Source organism: Carassius auratus, linkage group LG30F (assembly GCF_003368295.1).
Source record: "Carassius auratus strain Wakin linkage group LG30F, ASM336829v1, whole genome shotgun sequence".
Classification (NCBI taxonomy): Eukaryota; Metazoa; Chordata; class Actinopteri; order Cypriniformes; family Cyprinidae; genus Carassius; species Carassius auratus.
In genome coordinates this window covers 3,309,940-3,329,458 of record NC_039294.1, presented here as the reverse complement: position 1 = coordinate 3,329,458, position 19,519 = coordinate 3,309,940, and the positions used below count along the sequence as shown (strand labels likewise).

Below are 19,519 nucleotides of genomic sequence, written 5' to 3'. Positions count from 1 at the left end.
GATGAAAAGTTAAATGTTTACATTTAGTTTAATTTAATAAAATTTTTGGTTATTGATATCCACTGCTATGAACTTTATCCGGACAACTTTAAAAGCTATTTGCTCAATATTTAGTTTTTTTTTTTTTTTTGCATTCTCAAATTTCAGATTTTCAAATAGTTGTATCTCAGCCAAATATTGTCGTATCCTAACAAACCATACATCAATGGAAAGTTTATATTGTCTGATGTATAAATCTCAAAAAAAAAAAAAAAACTGGCCCTTATTACTGGTTTTGTGCTCCAGGGTCACATATATCAAATATAGCAATTCTGCAACACTACATTCCTTCTTCAGTCATGCTATCAAGTAACTGTGATGGCACTTTTTCTCATCATATTATCTCATGCAAAAGCTCTCTCTCTCTCTGTGTGTGCTTTTACGACATGCTGGTGTGTAATCATAGTAGTATAATAGATAATAGAATCTTTACTATTACAATGGCCCCCACTAGCACAAGAATGGCGAGATGCTCGATGGACACGCCCCCGGTGATCTGACCACGCCTCAGTCAAAACAAAAACGTTAGCCACGCCCTTGACGTTGTGACACGTCCCGACGCTTTTCCACGTCGCGCCCAACGGTTGAGGCAGGGGTGGCTGCGCGCGCTTGTGTAAAGGCCGGGAAAAAATGGCGGCGCCCGTCTTGCGAGTGTCCACCCCTCGCTGGGAACGGATAGTGCGGCTGCTCGTGTGTCTCTCAGGAATCCTGTTATCCCTGTACGCTTTCCATGTGGAGAGGGAAAAGACCCGCGACGCCAACTACCGCGCCATGTGCGATCTGAGCAGCTCCATCAGCTGCTCCAAAGTCTTCACGTCCAGGTGAGAGAGAGTGTCAAACCCTAGCGAGTTCCCTAACTAGACAACATCTGCAGCTGTTAGAGGCGCTCCGAGCTTTCAAAAACCAGGGTTTGACCCCTTTTGGACGCCTTGGGACGTTTCGGAATCGTTCCAGAGTTTGAATGCGCTTTTGACGATCTGAAAGTGCTGTCTAGTTAGGGACGTCGTTAGGTTTTGACACACAGCCGGAGTCGCTCCGGGCCGCTGACTGACTGAAAAGGTGATAAAATATAACATCCGACTCACATTATAGTCTTTTCTAGAAGCGCATTTTGGGTTGACACAAATAGATACTTAAATATGAATTAAATTAGGTAATTTTAGAGCAGTTTTTTTTCTTGTGAGCAGAAACTCAATGCGATAGCAGCTAATGCTAACAGTGCTAATGAGTGAATGAGCTCTTTAACAATGCAGCATACTAATATAATTTCATCTACATTTATTTTCTAATGTACTAGACTTGATGTGGACTCAAAGCCACTCATCTAGTAGCATGTTCATAGACAACAGGGATGTGCTAGACAGGGAGTACAACAGGCTGTCTCATACCTGTCAGATTATTGCGTTTTCTTAATGTTATGAATATGATATTTAACAGAGCCTTTAAATGCTTGAGTTTAATCGTTTTATTGATGTATGATACTGAGAGATGAGCTGGAGAAGGACATTCATTGAGTTTGATAAGCGTTCAACTTTGTTTTAGTAACCTTTGAAATCAGAGTGATTTGTTTGAGACTCAGTTCCTCATTTTATTACTAAAGCATCCACCCTTAACATCATCAAACCATTAATAGAGTAACTTAGTAATTACTGTTAATGCTCAAAATATCCTAGTAATATTTAGTTGGTGTTTAGAATTTTATATATATATATATATATATATATATATATATATATATATATATATGCACACACATACACACAAGTTTGGGTTTAAATGCATATTCATAAACTAAATGTTAATTTAAATGTATATAGTTAGTGGATATATGTAGTTAATTTAGGATAGCTAATTTAAAATGGGCATATGTTTATATTAATATGTACACTAAATAAGAACTTAAATCTATATTTTTAGTAAATGTGTTTGTTAATATTAGTACATGTGCAGTTTTTATGTTGATGTATACTAATATCTACATATATATTTACTTATACGCTATACATTTAACTAGTGAATAGGATATATACACTAAATGCTCATTTAAGCCGGTGAATATATTCAGTTAATTTGGTCTAATAATGTAAACAAATGTAATGTAAGTTTGCAGTTTAAAGGTCCAGTTTCTGGATTGCTTTTGTTTAATAAATAACTTTTTCCCTTTCTTGATTCAGCAATAACAAGACCACTTCTTTCATGTAAACTTGTTGTTGAATTAAAGCGCTTGGAGGGAGAAAAAAAGATGTTGATATGGTTTTCAGGACAGTCATGTGAAGCGCACTCACTTTCAGGAGAACTTCATTTGATATAACGCTGATGGAAAACAAATCACATGCTTACTGAGATCTTATCAGAGTAGATCAGCTGTCCTTTTGATTTTTGATGTTTTTTAATGCAGTTTTGTCGTTTATTGAGATGTCATGATACAAACGGACGTCTTGCAGATCTGGTATTAATAGTCACCCACTTTATCTGTGAATCTGTAGATGTGTCCAGTGCCCACTCATCATGAAATAAATAGGACCGCATCATGCATCGCGCTCACTTATGTTATTACCATCACGTAGATAAAGAGGCTATGCGATGCATGTTTGAGTCTGTTGAATTGCTTCAGAAAGCTGCTGATTGTGTTGTTTGCTCACAGAGGGCCGTCTGATAAAGCGGGCGGTCTGCAGAGAAAACAACCAAACTAAACTCCAGCCGGGTGAAGGTCTTCAGGAGCATTACATGATCAGGCTTAAGGTCTCGCTCTTAAAGGGAACGGGCTTTTATAAGACTTTTCTGTGTAGCCGAGCTGTCTTCAGATAATCAGACAGTTTGAGGTGTTTGAGATCTTTTGCTTTGGGTTTTGCCTCTAATTCAGTTGTGAACGGTCTCTCCATTGGGAAACCGCACTGTACCGATCATTGAGTCTTGACTCCGCTGCTTTCTAAAGGTTTGGGAAAGGTTTGGGAGTGTTTTCTGCCATGTGGAGGTGAGAGACATCATTTTAAAACATAAGGGAGTGTTGCTTTGTGTATCTCATCTCAATGACTGGAAAACAATATTATTTTGGTGCATGTATTGGTATCAGAAACTGAATTTAGTGCATCATTACAGAGAGCAACAATCTGGTTCTGGAAGTAAATATCCCACTTATTGTCCCATAAATAGTTTTTATCAGTAATGTTTACAGACATATCTACAATGAGCACCAAGGTCATTCTCTCACATCTGCTGATGTAGAAACTAAATTAGAGTGATTTTAATATTCAGAAATCATATTGTATAAACCAAATTCCCAGTGAAGAACTACATTACCCATAATCCTGCACAGAGATTTACCAATCAGTGCTTTTGTTTTTAATGTGAGAATGAAAATCACATTGAACATGACCGTCCTATCCCACGATGCATTTCTTAACCTCTTAAACTAGTTTTATACAAACTGATTATATGCTATATATTTGTTGTTTTTATGTTGCATGGTTTCGTATTATAGTCGATCCCTAATACATACTTGATTATTGTTCTAGTTATTCTCTCACGGTGCTTCAATAGTTTTTTTGCATGTGTTGTGAGTACCATATATGCAGACTTTACTTGCTAGTAATCATGCGTCCTTGTGTTTTTGTCATGTTGCATACACTACACTCTTAAATATAAAGGTTTCAAAGGGAGTTTTTTGCAGCAGCATCATAGAATAAATATTTTTGGGTTCCTTAACCTTTTAACCATTTTTCTTAGTGTAAAGAACATTTTAATAATCTAAAGAACCATAACAAACCATTTTTTGCGATTTCCACAGATGTTAAAGCTTCTGTCACTGTGACAATTTGGCATTCAAAAGTCAAACAAGCTTTAATATGAATGCTCTTTGGAGTAATAATACATAATATAAACAGTTGACTAACATACATTCTGAAGAAAATACAAATGTTGTGTTTGTTTTACTTTTGTCTGGTTCAGATTTCATTGAAAGAATGCTGTGTTCAGTTTTGTTTAAGACAAACTGCTTCTTCATTACTTGAACTGTAGTGAAATGAATGAACACAATAAAGAAAACTAAAGTTGCGATGCAATGTTGAATCATGATTATACTTGCATTATTATTTATGTAGCACACATATGTTTTCTGAGCAGAAATGCTTTCATTGGGAATGCTGGGACATATGGTGACCTCCGGTGTTTGGCAGCGTTAGGTCTTTGTCAAATCCATTGGCAGGAAGTTATGAAACGGAAGCTGCTCTCCAGTGTTGGGTTACACACCTTTTTTCCTCTTCAGGGTTAGTTAATAGAAAAGATTTCAGGCTTTTCAAACACTTAGAGACTAATGTTGAAATCAGATTCTAGCTCTATACGAGTCATTGCATTCAAGTTTGCTCATAACATTATAAACGGTGTTGCAATGGATTAAATGTTTAGCAAATTAACCATAATTGTCAATTTAGTTAATTTTTTTACTGTTTAATGCTGAAATGTGTCCAGTTTTGTGATTGTCCGCCATTAAATAAGGCCCCAAAAATACAATATGATTTTCCTGCCTTTTAAGATGCTTTGTTTTGGCAGATTTCTTTGCAGAAAATGCATTATGAGCTCTGTCAGTAAAAAGTACATATACTGGAATTGGATGTGACTGGAAGCCACCACATTTCTCTTTTGTTAGTATAATTTCAAACAATTTGGGTCAGAAATCTGTTAACACTGATAAAATGAAACTGTGCTTTTTATTTGCTGCTGTCTTGATCATCGTATGATTTGATTTAGGCCAAATATTCTGTTTAATGTGCTTGTATTCCCTCGAGAAACCCAGAGCACTTATTTTTTAGTTCCAGTGTCTCATGTTGTTTGATTTCTGCTACTTCACTGTTTCTCTCTCTGTTTGTGTTTTTGTCTTTGCTGTAGATGGGGTCGAGGATTTGGACTCTTAGGAACCATTTTTGGGAATGACAGTGCAGTAAACCAGCCAAACAGTGTCTATGGAATCTTGTTTTATATCTTTCAGCTGTTACTAGGTAAGAACCGCATCAGCCACGTCGATTGCAGATTATGACGTTTTTACAATAACAGTTTCTTTCTATGGATGCACCAGTACAGAAATTATGGCACATGTAAAAATCAATTTATGGCCAAAATCTTTATATAACAAGTCCGATGAATGGCTTTGGTCATTGTGTGCATCATTTTTTTTACTGTCTATTTTGCATCAAGTTCAACTTCCATTTTATTTCCACTTGTGAATTTCTCAACTGCTTGATTTTCTATACCGTTGCAAAATGTGAACTTTGAGACGATTTTAAATGTTACAAGCTCTGTACAAAAATTTACCTTGAAGATTTTGGCTTTCGACAATTAAGAAAACTGATAATTGAGTTACAGTTCAGATAAAATTATTGTTTACAAGTTCTCAGTAGGTTGTAAAAGTGATTTCATGCATTTTTGTTTTATTGTTTTTATATTATTTATTTAAAATATATTGAATAATGTTTTTGTTTCTCAGTTATCATTTATATATAGAATTATATTTAAAGTTTGCATAAATATTGTTTATTTATTTTTGAAAATTCAGTGAATGTCATGTTAGCAAAGTTCTGGAATAATGGTGTTAAATTATCGTGATCTCAATAAGCTTTATTATGATTATGAGAACACAAGAAAATGAAACTAAATTTAAAGTTAAAAATTAAAATTAAATTTATGCATTTAGCAGACGCTTTAGTGCATTCAGGCTATCAATTTTTACCTATCGTATTCACGGGGAATCGAACCCCCAACCTTGCGCTTGATAGCACATTGCTCTACCAATTGAGCTACAGGAACACAAGAACACACATGGTGCCTACAGCCTCTCAATCTATATGTACTACTTTGGGAGTTATGTTAAAACTGTTAGCTGATCTCATTTCTGTCTCCATCTAGGTTTATTTGTGAAACATTTGATAGCTCACATTAATTTGTGCAGTGTACAGTTTTTGCCATTAGCCAGAGATGAATAGTAACACACATTATTTCCTGAGACTGATATTGTAAGGGACGTGTGAGCGTGTCCGGTTATAGTAGGAACATTACTCTCTGTAATCTAAACGGTCTCGCAGGCCTCTGAATTATTGCCCTCACTTGTCCTTGTCTGTCATCGCTGACGGCTGAAATCTCTTAGCCTTTCAGTGCGATAAGGCACAGGTCAAACATTCACAACCTTAGTTTAACCCCGTGTTCGTGCGCGTCTCTTCTCCGGATAGTTTTTGAGTTGCATCAGTATCAGTTTCTCTTAAGTTCTCTTTGTCTGGGTTATTATTGTTAAATAAAACTATACTAAAACCTTTTTTTCCCCAATTTAAACCATTGGCAACTAAATTAAAGCTAAATGAACCTAAAAACGTAAAAATTCACTAAATGAAATAAATATAAAGTAATCCTAAATAGAAAATAAAAATAACAAAAACACATAGTGTAAAAATAGGGTATTAATAATTAATATGAAAATAAACACTAATTTAAAATACTAATAAACATTTAGTTTAGCATTCATAAATAATAGTAGCATTTGATTTTTACAAGTTTTAAAAATATATTTTTTTATTATGTATTACTATTATTAAAGCACTATATTACACAAATTATAATATAGTAAATATAATTAGTCAAATCACACAATTAAAACATCCTAACACATTACAGTAATGCAAATTTTGGGAGAAAATATGCTTAATTGTTATGAAAATGATGGGGTGGTAGTTAACCTTATATTTTTGTTTTTGATGAAAGGTGATACAGTAATAACTACAACCTGAAATGGCATAGATCTTTAATAGTCTTTATAATTCAGCATGTAACTTTAAATCCTTATTTCTGTAATGCTAATAAAATATTTTGTTTAAATGTTGAAGCAATTATTAATAATACTAGCATTTGATGTACTAATTTTATTCTGATATAAATGAAAATGTTATTTAGTTTTTATTAGTAGTAGTAATAGAAGTATTAGTAGTGAGTATTATAGTAATGAGAATCTCACCTTTGGGGGGAAAAACTCACAATTTGGGGGAATTGCTTATTTATCATGAAAATGACCAAAAAAAAATTATAATTGAAATAAAAATGTAGAGAAACTAGTCAAGCTCACTAACTGGTTTGACTAGTCGTCCATCCTGACCCATTCCTGCACGCATGTCTGCCTCATAATTTCCCCTTGCTTCATTCCTCAGCAGTCATGTGGGCTTTGCTGACTCAAGTTCTTCTGTGTGTTTGGCTCTGCTGATCTGTCCCCAGGTTCATTGTGCTTCTGAAACTGGACACAGTCAAGTCTTTCTTCACACTATTGCAGCACATTTGCATAATGCCAACGTGCTGTTTGCTCTCGGAGTGATGGACGGCTGAACGTTTGGAACCGTTTTGCACTTCCTATAAACTGTTTTACATTTTACTGTGCAGTTTCTTCGCTAATTTCCTTATCGATGCGTGAATGAATGGCCAGGCTGTTGACTCAAGTGAATGGCTCTGGTCTTTCATAAACCTAGTGAGCTGCCTTCTAAGTAGAGTTGCTTCCATCAACGAAAATTCTGAGGCCATCCTTAAAAATATTCTTGTTTGCCATAACCCGACTGACCCTGTCAATTTAGGACCGACTCAAATTTTTTATTTATTTTTTGCTTTTAGTCCGACCGACTTGCCGGTTGTACATTTGCGTTAATGTTGCATTCACACCAAATGCAAATAGAGTGTCTGTCGCGAATGATTTCAATGTTAAGTCAATGTAAAGACGCGTTTACGCGTGTCTGAAGGTCTCGCAGCGCGAATTAGGCATTAAGCGTGGGGAGGTAGACGCAAATTCGCGCGAATGGTGCTTTTCGCAACACGTTAACCAATCAGGAGCCTGCTCAGGAGTCACTCATTCAACATGGAGGAACGACTGATGTTGTCAGTGAGCAGTCAACTGGAGCTATATTACACAAGTATCACACACAAGTTTATATTTCAGGAATAAAAAAGACCTCGCTTGGAATAGTATGTTGTAAATACACATGTAACTTTTGAGTCAGGTACACGTTTATAGACCTGCTGCCTTCCCGCCGTTTTTACAACTATTTTCCCCCTAATATAGCCTACAGCTACTTTTTGCTTATAAGATGGTGTTTATTCAGAGGATGTGTGCAGGAAAAAAGTGCTCGATCAACATCAGCCATCTTGCAAACAGACAACCGCCTAGCACTTGCCCCTCCCACAAAAGCGGATTTCACCTCGGACGCGTCAGTTTCACTTCAAACTCTTATTTCTACGTGCGTCTAGATCGAAACAGACGAATGCATTCAAAATGTTCAAGCGGCAAACTAGAAGCGGTAGACACAAATTTGACGCTCTATTCACGTTTGGTGTGAACGCAGCATGCGTTAAGACTGACCAGTTTTTTTTACTCTTCGAACAACTAATACAAAAGCAATAAAATAATATTAATTATATTTTAGTAAGTATTGTAAATATATAAATTGCCTAGGCCTACATACAAATGAAGACTACGTTCTTTCTTTAAAAAAAAAAAAATCCATTACGTAATCTATGTTTACAGGGATGTCACACTATGGCCTGTGCGTTCGTCTCCTCTCATTCACTGTCAGAGTCAACGGTTCGCGCTTGGTAATGATGGCTGCGGCTGCAGTAAACTAAATGTTTGCGCTCAATGATCAAAGTTATACGGGTTCGGGAACCATAATACATCTAAAAAATACATTCATTAAAACAGCTCGACACCGCTTTAACTTGGCACGAGGTTCTGGAAAAACTGTGCCCAGATCTTTTCCCATCCCTTCTCCCATTTAGTCTAAAACTTCAAAAATCTATTGCACGAATCGATTGGACCAACCAACACAAGTTTCGAAAACGAAAATAGGAAATTGATTTTAATGGCCTTCTCTCAGAGCGTGTCCAGTTTTTTTTTCTGAGCACATGTCACACAGCAACTGCAGCTTTGGACACACGCATAACAGCAAATAATACTTCTGCCAGTATTCAGACAGTCTCATGCATACAGATACAGATTCGGGCTAGAATCGCCTACGTATGCAATTTTGTTGTTGTTGACATTTCTAATCGTAAACAGCCATATTGAAGCCTGCAGTAAATGTTTTGCATTATGGCAGTCCACTATGCTTATTAAGTTGGCTTGAGAGAGCCAACTTACTGATATTCTATTTAAACTTATTATTATTATTATGTTGGCTTGGCAACAAGCCAACATACTGTTATGCTATTTAAACTTATTTTTATTATTTTTTTTATTATTATTCTTCTGAGAAAAAAATTCTGAACGCTACTCCTCCTAGGGCTTTAAAGCCACAAGCCCCAAACTCGGCAGACACCTGCGGGATAGAGGGGTGGTGTGTGCTATATCTTTTCAGAGTGATCAGACTTAAAGTTTTTTTGTTATTAATTTTTAAATGTAAAAAAAAAAGAGAAAAATTGCGCCCCTACAGTTGCAATGAGATTTAGGGGCGGAGTCGGGTTTCGTTTCACTTTTAAACTGGTTAAAAATACTGCTGCTCAGCCCAGGCTGTCTACAAGGAGCTCACAACGAGCGAATTCATTCTTATTTATGACCTTTTAAAAACGCGATTGCACGCAATCCACACCTTAGAACACACCAAGAGCTAAATTCAGATGTTTCTGAACTGTTTAAAGTAATAACATTATATATTCGCGGCAGCCAACTGCTCGCGAGCTGGCAATGTATTTCTCCGAACACTTGAAGTCCACAGAGAATTTACAGCCTTTCACATTAAAACACTGCAGCGAAACGGCACAAAACAATTAGAATAATATATTAAATGGTTTTAAAGTAGTTTTGGCCACTGTCACGCTGGTCTTAGCTGGTTTCTAACTGAATCATCAGGCTGAACATCACAGCGAGCTGGCGATGTATTTCTCTGAACACTTGAAGTACACATTTACAGCCTTTCACATTAAAACACTGCAGCGAAACGGCACAAAACAATTTGAATAATATATTAAATGGTTTTAAAGTAGTTTTGGCCACTGTCACGCTGGTCTTAGCTGGTTTCTAACTGAATCATCAGGCGGAACGTCACAGTGAGCTCGCGCTTCAGCCCCGCGCTGCGGGAAACTGAACTGAGCAGAGCAGCTGATGGCGCGTGTGCACGAGAGAGAGCCGCGCGTAAGGAGCTCACAACGAGCGAATTCATTCTTATTTATGACCTTTTAAAAACGCGATTGCACGCAATCCACACCTTAGAACACACCAAGAGCTAAATTCAGATGTTTCTGAACTGTTTAAAGTAATAACATTATATATTCGCGGCAGCCAACTGCTCGCGAGCTGGCAATGTATTTCTCTGAACACTTGAAGTCCACAGAGAATTTACAGCCTTTCACATTAAAACACTGCAGCGAAACGGCACAAAACAATTAGAATAATATATTAAATGGTTTTAAAGTAGTTTTGGCCACTGTCACGCTGGTCTTAGCTGGTTTCTAACTGAATCATCAGGCTGAACATCACAGCGAGCTGGCGATGTATTTCTCTGAACACTTGAAGTACACATTTACAGCCTTTCACATTAAAACACTGCAGCGAAACGGCACAAAACAATTTGAATAATATATTAAATGGTTTTAAAGTAGTTTTGGCCACTGTCACGCTGGTCTTAGCTGGTTTCTAACTGAATCATCAGGCGGAACGTCACAATGAGCTCGCGCTTCAGCCCCGCGCTGCGGGAAACTGAACTGAGCAGAGCAGCTGATGGCGCGTGTGCACGAGAGAGAGCCGCGCGTATCGCGGACAGGGACAGCAACACTGAACAGAGCTGTCGTTCAGGACGTTCACTTCCTCCTGAACGAACAAATTCAAATCGCAGTTTAAATAAACAGAAAAAAGAGCGAAAAGCAAAAGAGCTCAATTCAGCAGCGCGGTGTTCTGGTGTTCAGGGAGCAAGCAGAGACGCGTCTCAAAGTCTTCTTGCTTTTGTACCGACAACAAATACATACAAAATATGTCGAAATACCCGTGTTGGAAAGTGTGTTCGAATAAGTATGTGGTTATGTCTTAAGTGAAAGTAAAGATTTGCAAAAAAAAAATCGGATGTGTATCATCATAATGGATGCGTTTGTCTCTTAAAGGGACCGCGCCTAATTTACTAGCTCTGCTGTCAGAGTCTTTAATGTATGAAAATGAAAGTAAATCACTCACTGCTCTTGACTGAATTACCTTGTAGTACAATAATTTATCCAAAGTCAATCCAAAAATCAGATAGAATTGTTTTACTAGTGGGTGCAGGCCACTAGTTCATTTATGTAAGTGAGTATGGCAAAATAGTGATCTGTGAAATATTATACCCACTAATTCTTCATACTGTAGGCTACCAGTGAAATTGATTTAAAAAAAATAATAATTAAGGACCTGCCCATGTTTTGCTTAAGTGTTTCTTTCTTTAATTGTTAATGCAACCTTTTCACACCACAGACTGAACCAAATTAAGCATTTCTTGCTTGGTAACTGTTCAACAAAGTATTGATAGTTGTGTAAATATTGTCATACTGACAGTCTGAAGTTTTGGTTGATTCCATTACATATCTTTTTATCAAAGTTACCCGAAATTATCAAGATGAATTTGTTCTGAGTTATTGTCATATATTATTACCACTTTCTAAACTACAGCAAATAAACTGTGATAATGTGAGAAATGTTGAAGGTGTCTGAATACATTTTGGTTTGATTGTGTATTTTATCTTACAGTGAAGACTATGCAGTGCTATTTTACATTAACAAAAACAAACTTAAAAAAAGTAAACATTATGTAAATAGCACATGTAAATAGCACAAATAAATAAATAGAATGAACATACAGTACAAATTAAACAATTTTAAACAGTGTGTAACTGCATCATCTATACAAACCATTGTGCTTGGACCCCTTATGATCTCCTTGATTTAAAATGCATTGTTTCAGTTATCTTGTGTGTCGTTGCCCACAATGCGACGGTGGCAGGACTGTGAAATACATACATGAGAAAAATAGGCATGACTTATTTCACATCCAGCTAGACAACCCTGTCATAGCTGTTATCATAGCCCAGGCTTTTTATTAAAAAAAGAAAACAGCAAGGGAGCATGGAAAAAGACTGTTGCAGGTGTATTTTTTTATGGAATTATTATGTGTATTAATTTTGCAGCGGGGCAACTCAATGTTGGGCACACAAGTACTTTGGCTCTTTTGCTCCATGGCCAAGATGGCCAAGCCAACATCAAAGTTAGTTCACTAACTTTTAATTCTAGTTAAGTTGGCTTGAGAGAGCCAACTTACTGAAATCCGTCTTAAACTTATTATTATTCTTCTTTTTCTGAGACTAAAATTTCTGACTGCTACTCCTCCTAGAGCTTTAACTCTACAGACTCCAAACTCGGCCCAGCTCTTCAGACTGATCTCGCCGGGTGTGCTATATCTTTTCTAACTGATCGGACTTACGGTTTTCATAAAAATGAAGATTAAAAATCATAAAAACTCCCATAGACTTACATTGAAAAGCCTCTGCTCATCTGAACATTCCGTCAAACTCCAACTGTCAAAAATTCAAATCTAAACACACTGAAGCCCATTAGACTCAATCAGACTTACTATGTACTATTACTAACCCATTCAAACTCATTCAAACTCATTCAAACTCATCTATCTATCTATCTATCTATCTATCTATCTATCTTCAAACTCATCTATCTATATTAAAACGAATCTATCTATCTATCTATCTATCTATCTATCTAACTATCTATCTATCTATTTTCAAACTCATCTATCTATATTAAAACTAATCTATCTATCTATCCATCTATCTATCTATCTATCTATCTATGTAATACTTCTAATATATCTATCTATCTATCTATCTATCTAATACTTCTAATATATCTATCTATCTATCTATCTATAATCTGACAGTTTCTAACCTATCTATCTATCTGTCTATCTGTCTATCTATCTATCTATCTATCTATCTATCTATCTATCTATCTATCTATATTCAAACTCATCTGTCTATCAATCTAGCCATCTATCTATTCAGACTAATCTATCTATCTATCTATCTATCTATCTATCTATCTATCTATCTATCTATCTATCTATCTATCTATCTATCTATCTTCATAGCAACACTCTAGCAACTATCCAATCCAACCTAGGAACCACCCAGGGTATCCTAGCAACCTCATACCAAAATCTTAGCAACCACCCCGGGTACCCTAGCAACCGCATAGCAACACCTTAGCAACCATTCAGGGTACCCTAGAAACCGCTTAGCAACACCCTAGCAACCATCCCAGATACCCTAGCAACCGCATAGCAACACCCTAGCAACCATCCCAGATACCCTAGCAACCGCATAGCAACACCTTAGCAACCACTCAGGGTACCCTAGCAACCGCATAGCAACACCCTAGCAACCATCCCAGATACCATAGCAACCGCATAGCAACACCTTAGCAACCACTCAGGGTACCCTAGCAACCGCATAGCAACACCCTAGCAACCATTCCAGATACCCTAGCAACCGCATAGCAACACCTTAGCAACCACTCAGGGTACCCTAGCAACCGCATAGCAACACCCTATCAACCATCCCAGATACCCTAGCAACCGCATAGCAACACCTTAGCAACCACTCAGGGTACCCTAGCAACCGCATAGCAACACCCTAGCAACCATCCCAGATACCCTAGCAACCGCATAGCAACACCTTAGCAACCACTCAGGGTACCCTAGCAACCGCATAGCAACACCCTAGCAACCATCCCAGATACCCTAGCAACCGCATAGCAACACCTTAGCAACCATTTAGGGTACCCTAGCAACCGCATAGCAACACCCTAGCAACCATCCCAGATACCATAGCAACCGCATAGCAACACCTTAGCAACCACTCAGGGTACCCTAGCAACCGCATAGCAACACCTTAGCAACCACTCCTGGGGACCCTAGATCTATCTATCTTCTGACTGTGTCTATCTATCTATCTATCTATCTATCTATCTATCTATCTATCTATCTAATCTATCTCAGACTGAAAACCATCAAACTTAAAACTTTTTAAACTTCTTAAACATTTCAATCTTTTCAAACTTTTCAAACTTTTTCAGACTTTCTGGTCAGGCTTTCTCAAGCCAACTTAAAGTTTGTCTTGACGAACTTTTTTATCTAGTTAAGTTGGCTTGAGAGAGCCAACTTACTGATATTCTATTTAAACTTATTATGTTGGCTTGGCAACAAGCCAACATACTGTTATGCTATTTAAACTTATTTTTATTTTTTTTATTTTTATTATTATTATTCTTCTGAGAAAAAAATTCTGAACGCTACTCCTCCTAGGGCTTTAAAGCCACAAGCCCCAAACTCGGCAGACACCTGCGGGATAGAGGGGTGGTGTGTGCTATATCTTTTCAGAGTGATCAGACTTAAAGTTTTTTTGTTATTAATTTTTAAATGTAAAAATTGTCTGAGAAAAATTGCGCCCCTACAGTTGCAATGAGATTTAGGGGAGGGGAGCAGTCAGACGAGAGAAGAATCGCTGCTGCTCAGCTCAGGCTGTCTACACGGAGCCGACAACAAGCGAATTCATTCCTATTTAAGACATTTTAAAAACGCTATTGCACGCAATCCACACGTTAGAACACACCAAGAGCTAAATTGAGATGTTTCTGAACTGTTTAAAGTAATAACATGATATATTCGCGGCAGCCAACTGCTCGCGAGCTGGCGATGTATTTCTCTGAACACTTGAAGTCCACATTTACAGCCTTTCACATTAAAACACTGCAGCGAAACGGCACAAAACAATTAGAAGAATATATTACACATATGAAAATGAGTGTTTATATGTGCTTGTGAGATTTCTCTGTCAGGCTTAACGTCGCAGCAATTGCTCAGCGTTGCATAACATGGTAAAGCAGGGAGCTACACTGAGACCAAAAGGGTCGCAGGCATCACTGATTATTTTTGTACCTACTTATGTGTTATGCTATGATTTAATATGACCATTTATTAAAACAGAAATGTGTATTTTAAGAATACGTTTTATAACGTGCTCCGAGCATTCAACACATCAAGTTGGCTTCAGCCCAGCGCTGCGGGAAACTGATGGCGCGTGTGCACGAGAGAGAGCCGTGCGTCTCGCGGACAGGGACAGCAACACACTGACAAGCTAAACCAACATATGTTAATTATTATTACCCGATCGGATCTCATTAATACATTATGTCTCAGGCCAAAGAACCGAGAGAAAGACGAGAGAAATGAGCACTTCATCAGCAGCCCATATGACAGCGTAATACAGTTTATGAATACTGGAAGGAAAAAAAGTCAGGACAGCCTTTTAAATTAAAACAGTGCAGCGAATCAACACAAAACAATTCTAAGAATATATTATAGAGATCAAAATGAGTGCGTGTGTGATTTTTTTTTTTTTGTCTTAGGTGAAAATAACATCCATCTCTCCAGCTTCAGAGGACAGTGGTCGGTAGATCGGTCAAATCAAGTACACGATTACTTCAAAATTCATAATAGCTTGACTTGAGAGTTATTTAGTAATTAATGTCAGGAGTGCAAAATAATAAATCCGTATTATGCAACATTTTGAATAGAAATTCACCACTCATTCATATTGAGTTACATATTTGATTAGTACAGGTGTTAGGGCTCATTAATAATTTATTTCTGGGCAGAGAGCAGTAAAAAGGACGAGACAAGAATCACGGCTGATCAGCTCAGTCATTGTCTAAATGGAGCTCACAACGAGCGAATTTATTCTTCTTTAAGACCTTTTTAAAACATGTTATTACTTTAAACAGTTCAGAAACATCTGAATTTAGCTCTTGGTGTGTTCTAATGGGTAGATTGCGTGCAATCGCCGATATAATTTAATTTGAAAAGGTCTTAAATAAGAATAAATTCGCTCCCTTGGTCGCAGCCTTGGTCTGCGCTGATCTTCATTTACAAACACGTCATTAAAATGAACTGTAACTCCATGAATACACAACGAAGAGACATGAGAGATATATCTATAGAAAGCTTGACATGTTTACTTTTAAACCAAACAAGTGCTGCCGAACAAATATTCTGTGATAAAGTAATCCATATCAAAACAACGCAATGTCCTTTTTTCACGTCTAATGTGTATGGAAGGCCAAGAGGGTCAAATATACGTGAAAAATCAGCGGGTATTTAACGTGTATTTCACGTGTTAAATACACATGAAGTAAACGTTAAAAATCAGTTTGAAGAGGTCAATGTCATTGGCTGCTGAGGACTTGGGTCAAACCACTTCTGTGAGCTTAGAGGGCTGTAGGCTGCCATTCATAGACAGGCAACCACCATTTAACATGCTATAGATCAGCTTATTCAGCCTTATTATTTAGTCTTTTTTCTTTTCTGTTTTGTATAGCCTATAGAAATAATATATTTAAGTTTCAGTTTTATGAAATATTTATTTTATAATAAATATTAATAAACATTTTGTGGTGATAGTATAAAGTTTATAAAAGTTACAGTATTTTGTAATGAAACAGTACTTTTTGTTTAGCTCTTGACACGCCTAAGTATACTATAAATAGTGTCCCTTCTTAAATTTTTCAGTAATGTGTGATAACTTAAAATATGTTGTCAGTACTATTAAAATAAGATTAAATTGAATGGTATTTAGGAGATTATGGTTTTTGCATGACTTTTTTTGCATTCAGCTAGACAACCCTGTCTTAGCTGTTATCATAGCTTAGGCTTTTTATTAAAAAAGAAAACAGCAATGGACCATGGAAAAAGACTGTTGCAGGTGTATTTTTTTATTTACATTACACTTACATTTATTCATTTAGCTGACGCTTTTATCCAAAGCGACTTACAATTGTTATATATGTCAGAGGTCGCACGCCTCTGGAGCAACTAGAGGTTAAGTGTCTTGCTCAGGGAGACATTGGTATTTTATGGTATTATTATTTTATTTTTTTGCAGCGGGGCAACTCAAGAATGTTGGGCACACAAGTACTGTGGCTCTTTTGCCCCATGGCCAAGATGGCCAAGCCAACATCAAAGTTAGTTAACTAACTTTTAATTCTAGTTATTAAGTTGGCTTGAGAAAGCCAACTTACTGAAATCCGTCTTAAACTTATTAAGTTGGCTTGAGAGAGCCAACTTACTGATATTCTATTTAAACTTATTATTAAGTTGGCTTGAGAGAGCCAACTTACTGATATTCTATTTAAACTTATTAAGTTGGCTTGAGAGAGCCAACTTACTGATATTCTATTTAAACTTATTATTATTATTATTATTATTCTTCTGAGACTAAAATTTTCAACTGCTACTCCTCCTAGAGCTTTAACTCTACAGACTCCAAACTCAGCCCAGATCTTCAAACTGATCTGAAGTTAGTTGCTATATCTTTTTAGACTGATCGGACTTATACTTTTCATAAAACTGAAGATTAAAAATCATAAAAACTCCCATAGACTTGCATTGAAAAGCCTCTGCTCAACTGAACATTCCGTCAAACTCCAACTGTCAAAAATTCAAATCTAAACACACTGAAGCCCATTAAACTCATAGTCTATGTACTATGTACATATTGTATGTACTATTACTAACCCATTCAAACTCATTCAAACTCATCTATCATGTCATATCTATCTATCTATCTATCTATCTATCTATCTATCTATCTATCTATCTATCTATCTATCTATCTATCTATTTCTAATCTATCTATCTATCTATCTATCTATCTATCTATCTATCTATCTATCTATCTGTCTATCTATCTATCTATCTATAATCTGTATTTTTCTAATCTATCTATCTATCTATCTATAATCTGTCTGTTTCTAAACTATCTATCTATCTATCTATAATCTGTCTGTTTCTAATCTATCTATCTATCTATCTATAATCTCTGTTTCTAATCTATCTATCTATCTATCTATCTATCTATCTATCTATCTATCTATCTATCTATCTACCTATAATATGTCTGTTTCTAAACTATCTATCTATCTATCTATCTATAATCTGTCTGTTTCTAATCTATCTATCTATCTATCTATCTATCTATCTATAATCTGTCTGTTTCTAATCTATCTATCTATCTATCTATCTATCTATCTATCTATCTATCTATCTATCTATAATCTGTCTGTTTCTAATCTATCTATCTATCTATCTATCTATCTATCTATCTATCTATAATCTGACTGTTTCTAATCTATCTATCTATCTATCTATCTATCTATCTATCTATCTATCTATCTATCTATATTCAAACTCATCTATCTATCTATCTATCTATCTATCTATCTATCTATCTATCTATCTATCTATCTATCTATCTATCTATCTATCTACTAACTGTTTCTATCTATCTATCTATCTTCAAACTCATCTATCTATCTATATTAAAACTAATCTATCTATCTTCATAGCAACACTCTAGCAACTATCCAAACCAACCTAGAAACCACCCAGGGTATCCTAGCAACCACATAGCAACACCTTAGCAACCACTCAGGGTACCCTAGCAACCGCATAGCAACACCCTAGCAACCATCCCAGATACCCTAGCAACCGCATAGCAACACCTTAGCAACCACTCGGGGTACCCTAGCAACCGCATAGCAACACCCTAGCAACCATCCCAGATACCCTAGCAACCGCATAGCAACACCTTAGCAACCACTCGGGGTACCCTAGCAACCGCATAGCAACACCCTAGCAACCATCCCAGGGTATCCTAGCAACCACATAGCAACACCTTAGCAACCACTCGGGGTACCCTAGCAACCGCATAGCAACACCCTAGCAACCATCCCAGATACCCTAGCAACCGCATAGCAACACCTTAGCAACCACTCAGGGTACCCTAGCAACCGCATAGCAACACCCTAGCAACCATCCCAGATACCCTAGCAACCGCATAGCAACACCTTAGCAACCATCCCAGATACCCTAGCAACCGCATAGCAACACCTTAGCAACAACTCAGGGTACCCTAGCAACCGCATAGCAACACCCTAACAACCATCCCAGATACCCTAGCAACCGCATAGCAACACCTTAGCAACCACTCAGGGTACCCTAGCAACCGCATAGCAACACCCTAGCAACCATCCCAGATACCCTAGCAACCGCATAGCAACACCTTAGCAACCACTCAGGGTACCCTAGCAACCGCATAGCAACACCCTAGCAACCATCCCAGGTACCCTAGCAACCGCATAGCAACACCCTAGCAACCACTCCGGGTACCCTAGCAACCGCATAGCAACACCTTAGCAACCACTCCGGGTACCCTAGCAACTGCATAGCAATTATCAAACTTTTTAACTTAACTTAAAATTTAATTTTAAACTCTTTAAACTGGCCAGGCTTTCTCAAGCCAACTTAAAGTTTGTCTTGACGAACTTTTTTATCTAGTTAAGTTGGCTTGAGAGAGCCAACTTACTGATATTCTATTTAAA

At 37.0% G+C, this 19,519-nt stretch overlaps 1 protein-coding gene across 1 annotated transcript in view; it reads left to right on the top strand.

Annotated features, from left to right (window-relative positions):
* Positions 1–565: 565 nt before the first annotated feature.
* Positions 566–19,519, top strand: part of LOC113068058 (vitamin K epoxide reductase complex subunit 1-like protein 1) — a 52,097-nt gene continuing 33,143 nt past the window's right edge. The window contains exons 1-2 of the mRNA XM_026240631.1: positions 566–860; positions 4,924–5,033. Coding sequence (XP_026096416.1) covers positions 670–860; positions 4,924–5,033 — 301 coding nt within the window. The 5' untranslated portion in view covers positions 566–669. The remainder of the gene's footprint in view (positions 861–4,923; positions 5,034–19,519) is intronic.